Source organism: Hevea brasiliensis, chromosome 18 (assembly GCF_030052815.1).
Source record: "Hevea brasiliensis isolate MT/VB/25A 57/8 chromosome 18, ASM3005281v1, whole genome shotgun sequence".
In the NCBI taxonomy this organism is placed as follows: domain Eukaryota; kingdom Viridiplantae; phylum Streptophyta; class Magnoliopsida; order Malpighiales; family Euphorbiaceae; genus Hevea; species Hevea brasiliensis.
The window spans coordinates 49,954,610-49,965,740 of NC_079510.1; the positions used below are offsets into that span (position 1 = coordinate 49,954,610).

At 32.2% G+C, this 11,131-nt stretch overlaps 1 protein-coding gene across 4 annotated transcripts; it reads left to right on the forward strand.

The window, feature by feature from the left end:
• The first annotated feature begins 25 nt into the window (after nt 1–25).
• LOC110670849 (protein GID8 homolog) lies at nt 26–4,045 on the forward strand. 4 transcript variants are annotated; one of them, XM_021833129.2, is made up of 7 exons: nt 26–227; nt 322–430; nt 1,054–1,213; nt 1,327–1,430; nt 2,264–2,395; nt 2,587–2,743; nt 3,684–4,045. In XM_021833129.2, the coding sequence occupies exons 2-7, from the start codon at nt 380–382 to the stop codon at nt 3,803–3,805; spliced, it is 726 nt and encodes a 241-aa protein (XP_021688821.1). In that variant the 5' UTR covers nt 26–227; nt 322–379; the 3' UTR covers nt 3,806–4,045. The 4 variants fall into 4 exon arrangements, with proteins under 4 accessions (XP_021688821.1, XP_021688818.1, XP_021688822.1 ...); XM_021833126.2 differs by having other exon boundaries at nt 27–227; nt 1,324–1,430; XM_021833130.2 differs by having other exon boundaries at nt 30–194.
• Nucleotides 4,046–11,131: the final 7,086 nt, after the last annotated feature.

Genomic DNA, 11,131 nt, shown 5'->3' on the forward strand with positions numbered 1-11,131 from the left:
CCAGCTGCATAGACAGTCACAGAGAGAGCTAGCTGCGCTGGCAATAATTTCACGAAGAAGCAAAGCATCGAAAGTCGATTTAACTAACACTCCACGAAAACGTGATCTCACACGATACCGTTTCGTATTCTCTTCCGGAGTCATTTCGTTTAGAATTGCGGTCTCCACTCACATATCTGCTCTGATAGAATTAGGTTTTTTTTTTTTTTTTATACAATTTTTCTCTGGTGAGTGTGAGTGGAAAATTCGTGAGATCTTGTAGAATGTAACAGTATTTTGTTTTGTATATGTTGAGTTTTTATTTTAATTTTTTTGGTGTAGGGATTAGCGGACGTCCTGATTTTGGGCTATCGATGGGCTTGATGGTGGTCGTGCACTGATGTCACTGTTCTGGATTGTGATTCGTCAACTTGCAGAGTCCGACGCAATGGTATTTATTATTGTTAGTTTTTTTTTTTTTTTTTTTTTTTTGGTTTGCTTCACGGGATTGAAGTGATTGTTTCTGATTTATGATTTTTTTATTTGTAGTTTCATCGAAGTAAAGTGTTTAATTTAATTCGTTAATGAATTGGATGGAACTGATTGTTTAGGGTTTTAGATTTTGTTTTGACTCATAAACTTTTATGGTGATACTAATGAGGTAGTGGTTATGTATTTGGAGTTTGATTTATTTTATTGAGTTGTGAGGCCTTTATTTTGTCGCTAAAAAATTTGATGTACAAAAGGAGACTGTTCAATTGAAATTAATGAAGGGATTCTGACACTAACTAGTTGAATGAGTGTATGGAGCAACCGAGCTTTGAGTTTAGCTTTCAGTTAAATTTGATCCAGTTGGGTGTTTAAGGATCGCTTGTTTGTGTTTTTCTTTCATTTTTCATGGTAGTGACAATATAGGAACTGCAGTCTATGAGATTTTGCATCCACAACAAATTGATTTGTGTGAAAATTAAATATTGCAGACAGTGGCGTAAAATTTTTTGAATCTTAATGCCTAGATTGGTCTATAGTAAATTTATAGATTGGCTAGCTCATGTGTATGTTTATTGTGCACAGGGTACATCAAAAAAGGTGATTACAAGAGAAGAGTGGGAAAAGAAGCTCAATGATGTGAAGATCAGGAAAGAAGACATGAATAAATTGGTGATGAACTTTCTCGTCACTGAGGGCTATGTTGATGCTGCTGAGAAATTCCGGATGGAATCTGGAACTGAGCGTATCCGTAGTTGCTTAGATTTTCATAGTACCATTTTCCTGTTTCTTGTGTCTAGTGCCCTTTGGTTTATCTATGGCAAGAATCTTGTGATTTTCCTTATTAACCGCTAGCAGATATAGATCTTGCAACAATCACCGATCGCATGGCTGTTAAGAAGGCAGTACAGTGTGGAAATGTGGAGGATGCAATTGAGAAAGTTAATGATTTAAATCCTGAGGTAGGATGTGTTATTATGTTGCGACACTTGAAAATTTTATTGTGTCTATCATTTTTGGGTTTGGTAAAACTCTGTTATGATGATGCTTATTTTGGCTTGCTAGTTTCTTCATTTTCTTAAATTTTTGGTGTTTTCAAGGACTGCTGCTGTTTGCGTATGTCAATTATGGATATCTTTATAATATCCTGTTTTATACCATGATTAAGGAGACCACATCATCTATACGACTGTTTTGCTTAGCAACCATGTTGCTTATTCACTTAACAGCAATTTTTGCAAAAATAACACTCTGTCTTATGTTAACGGGTCATGATATAGGTCTCATTTCCTTGCTTGCATTATTGATATCATAGTTCATAAAAATATGCCATGAATCTAAATGATGTATTCTAAAAGGTTTTGATTACTAGATGAATCCATATGAGGGGGGAGGGGGAAGGTTGATGTTTCTTGGAAACAGTTTATGTGATTGAAGAATAAAGAATAAGCCACATTATTGTACTTAGGAAGCTGTATCATTGCAGCCCTGGTTAGGTCAATGATTAGGATCTCATATCCAACTCTTATAGATGTTCATTAACATATTACTTGGTTTTCACCCACCATATACTGTTGAAAAAGTAGGGAAAAAAATGCTTTCATTTTCTAGTGGTTGTGGGAATTTAGAAAGACATGTGCTTTTCAAATGCAGTATGTTCTTGTAGTCATAACTGTAAGGCTTTAAGTTTTGCTTTATGATTTGTTGACCTTCTGGTTATGTGAGTACTGAGTAACAGTCATGCATTAACATTCCTATCATCTAGATTTTCCTCATGTGTAAATTCTGTATGCAGATACTGGATACAAATCCCCAACTGTTTTTCCATCTCCAACAGCAGCGGCTGATAGAATTAATTCGAAATGGAAAAGTAGAAGAGGCTTTGGAGTTTGCTCAGGAGGAGCTTGCACCCAGGGGTGAAGAAAATGTAATTCTGGATTGATCATAACATTGTCATGCCTACTTGTTTTGCATTTTAACTTTGTTTCATTGAAGTTTCCTCTGTTCTGTTGCTCTCAATATGATTTAACTTGATTGACTGGTTTATTATTCTTCCAGCATTATACTGCATGTCCTTGATGACTATACATGTCTCTGAAAAGTTGAAGTTTCCTGCAGCAAAGTTTTTTGGAAGAGTTGGAGAGGACTGTTGCCCTGCTGGCTTTTGAAGATGTCACCAACTGCCCTGTTGGAGAACTTCTGGACATTTCACAGCGCCTTAAGACAGCAAGTGAAGTGAATGCAGCCATCCTAACTAGTCAGAGTCATGAAAAAGGTTAATGTGTTTGTTGATTATGATGTTTTTGATATTTTACTTGCCAAAACTGTTGAATTTTTCTTTATGTTAAAATTTACTGATGAAAAATCGCTCCATTTTAAGAAAATGTGAACTTGTTTTGGAGGATTAAATTGGAAGTAGCCTTCTATAACTTAACAGTAGGCGAATATTAAAAGATGCAATTTGGCTCTTTAAGGGTCTATGCTACGAAGCATAAACTGAACCAGTATTTCAGCTATTCCAGATATCTGAGGTGCTGAAATTATTTTTCTTTGTAGCTGTTGGCAATATCTTTGGAGGACATGCATTATCTTTCTAAAGGTTGCATAAATATTAAATAAGTGATTCAATATGAGTGTTATCTGCAAGGTCAGTGAGATAATGTTCTGAAATAGCTTTTTGATTCTAGTTAAAAGTTGAAACCTTTTTTTAAGTCACTGTAACTATTTTTGGAGTTCACTTGGATATCGTACCTATAAGGACTGACCAATTGGTGTTTCCCCTTCACTCAATAGTACCAAACCATAAAAGTTGGTCTTTCAGTTAAAATGGTCAGCAATGCCTTTATTCTTTTCTTGGAGGTGGATTTGAAGGATGTAGCCAAGGGAAGAGCTTCCTTCTACAGATACATTTGGTAGTTCATAATTAATTTTGAACTTGGAGGAAAAAGGGCTTTTAGAAAAATTAGGCCTTTTTCATTTTTCTCTTTGACAATATTTGGCAAACTCTGAGAAGGACAATGTCATAAATAAAGCAACCGCATTTGGTATCTGATCATTGTATATTTCTTTGATGTTCTGCTACAATGTTGTTTCTTTATTCTATTTGAGAAGGCTTATTTACTTTACTCGATCATCTTTATGTTTATATATATACTAAAAAGAAATTGATGCAAGTGTTGTTCATAATTTTTTTTTACTGTTTTGGCATACTACAGATCCAAAGCTTCCAAGTTTGTTAAAAATGTTGATATGGGCTCAGAACCAACTTGATGAGAAAGCTGCATATCCTCGAATAAGCAACTTATCTACTGCCATGCTTGAAGACCCTGCAGCTTGAAAGGCTATGCGGTGTTGTGGACGATTTGGGTTGTCTCTAGAATGAACACATAGAATTGGATGGAATCATTAAATTTGTGTATTGTGATTACAGAATGACTCTGGACGGATATTTGTTGGATGGTGTGAGAATTTGGTTGGTGCTTATTCTCTTCCTCTTAATCTGAAATGTTTAATGGCCTAATCTCATGTAATTGATTTTTTTATTACTTTTTTTTATGCAATCTGCTTTATTTGAAAATTTTACATGTTGAATTGACATAATATCTGTGGGCAAAAGAAAGAGTACTACAAATGAATTGAAGGCTAATTATTATAATGCTAAGAACTCAATGCCTTGTCGTATCATTGATGAAACTGGAATGACGAAAAGCATATTGTGAATTAAGAAATGGGTAGCAAGCTGTATGTTAATGCAGTGTGATCCAAGGCTGTAGTAGATTTGATAACCATTGCCCTAATCCGCAACAAGATAGACAAGCAAAAGGGAAGGTCTTGATATAAGGCATAAAAGCGTTGCCTTTTGATGCTGCTTGTTCTCTACGCTCGCGCACAAGAAACGGTGGAGGCAGCTGGGAAAGTTTGAAATGCAGGGGAATTTGTATCACCTAACTAAAGCCGAGTTGGATGATGTTACTACAGATTTGAGGCACATTTTATGGGTTATGGTGCCATTATTCATTTAATGCTTGCATTGGTATGATGTGAATGTAATTTTGTCACAACCACAAGCTGGTGATTTGTTTATCCCAATCTACATGGATTGTTCCTACAAAGTAATTTGGATAAAATCCTTTACAAGTAAAAGTGTGAAAAAATCCAAGAAAACAGAAGGGTGGCATATCCTTTACTGGACAAACTGCTTCTTTCCTTTACCAATTGAAAACAAACTAAACCTACAATGAAAGGGTGCAGCAATTAATGACACCAAAAGACCCCAATCTACAAAACACAACAGAAATAGCAAATAAATAAAACGGATCTTATTTCCATCCCTCAATATTCTACCCACAGAACATAAACCCATATAGTCTTATTCCCATCTTGACTCTTTCCAGGTTTCACTTCATATCTTCCTCCACCAATGTGGTAGCAGCCATCGTCAAAATTCAGAGCATAACTTGAAGGATCATACTGGAAATTGACCTGCTGTTTGCCTCCATTCTTGACAGCCTTCTTCACTGCAGCCTTCACTCTCCAAAACAGGCTCTTGCATTGCTTCTTGCAGAAACTATTCTTCCATTCTAAGCTCCCAATCAAACCCATATTCACAAGCATAAAAGTCTAGATTCAACCTCAACGCCAACAACCCAAAAACAGATATAGCTTGACGAACTAAGAAGCTGACTAGAAAATGTCTCTGGCTTCTTATAAAGGAAGAGAAGCACTGAAGGACGGTAACTTGCAAGAGAAGGAGATGTATGAGAATAAAAACAACCCCTATAAAACGCCTCAACTTTTGAAGGGTAGGGAAACAAGAATGGATGGAGAAATAAGAAAAAGCAAATCTTTTGGGCGTTTCAAAGAAGCTGCTGCTACAGGTTCAGCTGCCAGTCTCCACAGCCATGAGCTTTATTTAGCAAGACATTGGAAGGCTCAAATTCCATCATCTAATACAAGAAAAGGTTGAGAGAGAAGAAGAGAAAGAAAGACAATAAAAAAGAGGTTACAGTGGGCAGAGAGCCTCTCTCTCACTCTAAGGTCCTGTCACTATCAGATAGTTGTTGTAGTCGGAGTGGTACGGTGATCTTGTGTTCGTATCCTAGGGCACTTCATAAAGAATTTAGGTTTTCTCCCCCAATTTTTAATTAAGCCTTCTACCTGCTAGGGGAAGCATGTCTATCCAGTGGCACTAACTCCATTTTGATCTCCACTAACCTCTAGGCTAATCCCAATCAGTTTTGCTTTTAGGTGGACTATACCAAAATCCTTAGCGTCTTAAATCTGGGATTTTTTTTGTCAGACTAAATCATTCCAATTAGATTCTGCTAACTCAAAATTCTACCTTTTTGTGAAATTCAATTTCAATAATATTACATTTCAATTCCTCCAAAAATCCATTTCCAACCTTATAAGCTTCTTGATTCTTGCATTTCTTTTAAGAGAAAAATTGTGCTAATGAATATGTCACATATTTGTAGAACTAATTACAGTTCAATTGGAGAAATAAAATGAGAATGATTCAATTCAAAATTGAAAATTAATTAAAATTGCATTGAGTTAAAAACAATTTTTTTAAAATAAAAAAAATAATCGTTATATTTAATCAAAATCAAATTTATAAAAATCCTATAATCTAATTTGGATCCTCCTAAACTGAAAACTAAAATCACCAATCAATTTGAAACCAATCCCTTCACCACCCTACAAATTAGTATCTACTACTTCTTATTTACTTTATGTTTCTGTAAAGTGACATTAAGTTTATGGATTAAAAGGGCAAAAAAATTGAAACCTGTGGCATTGAAAATGAAATGCAGCATAAAAAACAGTGCAATAAGTATGCTTTGCGTTTCTGGTAAAGTAAATTGGGATAAGAAGAAGCTGAATGAACAACAACAAGCAAGTTCCAAGTTGGAAAAATGGGGACCGATAAATCCACAGTGATCAATCAAATCAGACTTCTCTTTTAGCATCTAACTGCTTTGTTCACAAACACAAGACAAAGAGGGAGGTTCTATTGATTATCTTCTGGTTTATATAGCTTCTCCCTCTTTTTGTCTTCATTTTCAAAGCCACTTTGCCTTTCTATATTCCCATTAATTACCCTTTTGTCTCACTCCCTCACCGCCCCACCCCACCTGGTCACCACCTGTGCAACACAGCCTGTTCTCACCTCTCTTATCTTCCAAAGTGCTCCACTTCTGCTATGGAACTTGTGGACCCATTTTCAGATTAGCTCAGCTGTAAAAACATGGGTTAGAAAATGGGCCTCCAAAGGATAGTTGAATAATTTGGGCTTTTGCATCATAGAAACCCAACACTTCCAAAGGTCTGCTGGAATGTCACGCAGGCTGTTTCCCTTCACATGATCAAAGCCATCAAGGGACCAGGGAGTAGGGAGGCAAGCTTGCTTTATTCACATGTTTATTTTTTTATTATTGTTACTGTTTGCATAGAAAAATAAAATAATGGTGATACAAGTTCATTGATGATATGGTCACATGCCTTGAACATTAGTAATGAAAATGAAATGCTGAAAGATGATAAAGAAGATATGAGATCCCAGAAGCTAACACGAGTATAAAGGAAACCTAATACCTAGGAGCCAAACTTGTGTTGGCTTAATGAGAGCATATGTGAGATTCTGTAGAGATACTTTGTGATCTTTGTGTGTCTCATTTGGATTTGCTCCCTTCTTCTTTTTTTCTTGCTTTTTCAGAATGCTTACAATGCCTTTCCCTTTCATGTGAAAAAAAAACAACATAAGCATAGTGCTATAGGTTTGTGGGTGAAGTCAAAGTGATTGATTTATTATTTTAATCAAGTTTTTATAATCTGGTTCCTCTCTAGCTAGCTTTGAATTCTCTAGAAAGATGAAAGCGCATAGCACAATAAAACACCAAAATGTACCCTTCAATTATTTCATCAATGATCAACAGGGAAACCTAAATTTTACCTCCAAATTTCAGAAGCTACCACCCCCCACCATACCCAAGTCTTAGTCCCTTCTGTTTGTTCTCCGCTTCCCTTTTTGATTTAGAATAAATGGAATTAATAATGTTGTGTGTTAGGATGACAATAGGATGAATCGAGGGCAACAATCGTTTCTCCATTCCTATCCAGCAGAAGGTCAGTGTTAGAGGCGATAACTTCTCTGATGGAATGTGAGGTATAAGGGATTTCCAATTTTCTTTTTTCTTTTTATTTATCATTAAATAATATAAATATATATATATATATATATATATATATATATATATATATATATATATATATATTAAAATTGAACTTCCAAAATAATATTAACATAATGTGCTACCTATAAGGAAACTTAAAAAATTACCTCTTTGTCAATTTTTTTTAATATATTTTATATATAAAAGTTATCTTATGATATCAAATATCAACCTCTTATTTAAATATTTTCAAATTTCAATCACTAAAATCTTATCTTATAAAAAAGATAATAATTATCTAAAAAGCTTCACTATAGTGTGCCACCTATGCTAATAAGGAGGCTTACAAAATTGTCATATGACAAAGCTTCCATTTTTTAATTTGTTTTTATATTTTTATATAAAAATTTTCTTATAATATTAAATATCAATTTGTTATTTGCATGTTTTCAAATTTCAATTACTAAAATTTTATCTTATAAAAAAGACAATGATTATCTAAAATTCTTTTTAATATGTCCTTTAAAAATTTTAAAAATTTTTAAGGTTACAATTTCAATATAAAATTATATTTATCATATTGATTATATATCTCTAAAAAATAATAATTTTTTATGGTGAATTTTTAGTTAAATTTAGAAAAATGTTTAACTGTTTTTTTAATATATATACACTAAAAAATTATTCATAAAATTTAAACATATATTTTATAAATATTTCTTATAAATAACTTTAAAAACATTTCTCATCTAAAAATTTTAACAATGGTATTTCAAAAATTGTCATAGCATAATTTTTTTTCCCTACTTTATTTATTATTTTATTGATGTATGACTATGTCAATTAATTTAAAAAAAATAAAAATAATAAATTATTTATTTATCAACACTTTAAATAAAAATATAATTAATTAAAAATTTTATCAAAATAAAACTTTATAATATGATTATGAAAATAAAAAAAATACATAATAAATTAATTTAAAAAATAAAATAATAAATAATTTATATAACTCAAGAATAAAATAATTAATTTTAAATGTAATCTTAATAACATAATTTTTTTTAAAATTATAATATTTAAATATTAAAATACATAAAAATAATTTTTTTTAATTATAATATATAATTATTGGGCGAATTTTAGAGATTTGGGATCGGAAGATCTTTGGAGCGGGATCGAAAACAATTGCGATCTCCACTGTGTTTGGATATGAGGAAACGGCGAGAAAATGCAGGGGGGGAATAGGAGGAGGACAAATTTCCATGTCGTTTTGGGTATGGTAGAAGAAGGAGAAAGCCCAAAAGGGAATGGTGAAGATGTTTTGTATTTGGGTCAATTGAGTGGAGTAGATAGGGTAAGTATAGGCCTGCAAATCCAAATTGAAGGTGCTCGGGTCAAGGATTTGGCTCCCAATACCCACAATTACCACCATAAAAAGTAGAGAAAGTGACCCATTCCCATTTGAGTTTGACCCCACAAAGCTGCATACCTGACACAACACTTGTTTTCTTCTCCCTTCTTACACCGCACGTGCGATCCATACAGTTCCCCCACGCATGGGATACTCTGCGCTTTCATATGTTTGACTCTGTTCACTTTGACAATAACCCAAGACCAACGGCCCAGATTTTACAGAATTTGAGATTTCATCTGAAGCGTTGATCTAGGGGACAATCTCAAGAATTTTCATGTACACGTGTTTGGTTAGGACCTTGAAAACCCGACATGGGTTCGCTAATATGTCGGTTCTGTTCTTCATTTTCCTTGAGAAGTAATATATTAAAATTGACATCGAAATTTGAGATTTAAAATTACTTTTCAAAAAATTATTATTATTTTATTTAAAAATATAATTTAAAAAATTTATTTAATTATTTTAATATTTTTACAATTAAAATTTATTAAATTTATTTTAAAATATTTTTAATTAATATATTTAGATAGGTATTTTTACAAATCTGACAATAATACTAAACAAGTTCCAAGTTGCTTAAAATTAAAATTAAAATTAAGATTAAAGAAATTTTGTAAATTCAAATCAAATTAACTTACAATTTCGATTTTTTTTTTTTTTAAAATGATAGTGCCACGTGGTAGGGGGACATGTGCTATAAAAGGGCAGAGCGGGGGACCATGAGAGTTGATGGGTTGGGAAGACATGGATACATAAACCGACATGGCACATGTGGGTGGGGTTGGGGCTTGAACCTCCATTTGGAGAGAAATTATATAATATGTAGGATAAAATTAGTCCAAATTTGGGTTACTGTTATGCCTGAGAGGTTATGGTGTTGTTGGAAATTTACCAGATATTTTGTCTGTTTGCTCTTCCTTAATTTCATGGGCCTCAGGTTGTTTCTTGTTGGTTGTTCTTCTTCCCTTTTAATTCCCAATTTGTTTTTATGGGTTTTACTTATAAGACTAATCAATATTAAACAATAATATTCACATAAGTCAATAATGTAGATACACCCAAATCATAACTAATATTAATATTTCCAGTATTATATTGAATTGCCAATAATTTTATTATTTACTTTGCCCATATCCCAAATTTTAATTTCAGAAATACCCCACATTTTACTTATTATTTAATAATCATGATTTCAAATTTTAATTGTTGAACTTGAAATATAGATTTCCAATATTATAGTAGCTAATTATCAATGGTAAACTAAGGTCCTGAGATTGAGAGTTTGAGCCAGGAAATGTCAATGCAACATTTTATCTGGAGATTGACATCTCATTATATTACAATTTTGAAATTTGAGGCTCCTTCAAGATTTCAGAAATGATTTAAGCTCTGATATTAAATTTCAGAGGTTAAAAGTTTTTTTTTTTTAATATTATTTTAAAATAGCTTTAAAATAATTTAAAAAGCATTTTAAAGAAATGGGTCCATTTATTTTTTCTAATAATTTATTTAAATAGCTTGTTATAATTATATTGCTTTTTTTTTTTTTAAGAAATATTTTTTTGAAAGGAAAACACAGAAGCTATAATTTGGGACTGGATTGTTTAGAGAAGCAAGATAGATAGAAAGGTCACATCTTTTAATCGTTGCATGTTACATGTCCACCAGTGGCACCCAAGTGCTACCCATAAAAAAATTATGATCACTTGTGTTTTATATATATATAGAATAAAGATGTTGATTGAGAATAATAAAATTATGATCACTTGTGCTACCCATAAAGACGTTGATTGAGAATAATAAAATGAGCAATAGATATTTTTTTAGTCAATTTGGTAAAATAAGTATATTTAATTAATGTCTATTTTTTATATTTATAGACTAAAAATTAAATAATTATTATAACTATATGTAAGAATATTAATGTTAAAATTTGTTTGATTTGATTAAGATAAATCAAATAAAAAAATTTAGAAAATATGATATGATATACCACATGGCATTCAGGTATAAAAAGTCAAAATTTTAGATTGATTTTTTAATTTTAAAAATAATGATTAATTAATTTAAA

Bases quoted from the DNA above. Each gene is read 5' to 3' on its own strand.
- LOC110670849 (XM_021833126.2), top strand. From the start codon at position 380: ATGTCACTGTTCTGGATTGTGATTCGTCAACTTGCAGAGTCCGACGCA. The intron at 1,431-2,263 runs GTAGGATGTGTT...TTCTGTATGCAG, and splicing joins TTAATGATTTAAATCCTGAG to ATACTGGATACAAATCCCCA. The intron at 2,396-2,586 runs GTAATTCTGGAT...AGTTTCCTGCAG, and splicing joins CACCCAGGGGTGAAGAAAAT to CAAAGTTTTTTGGAAGAGTT.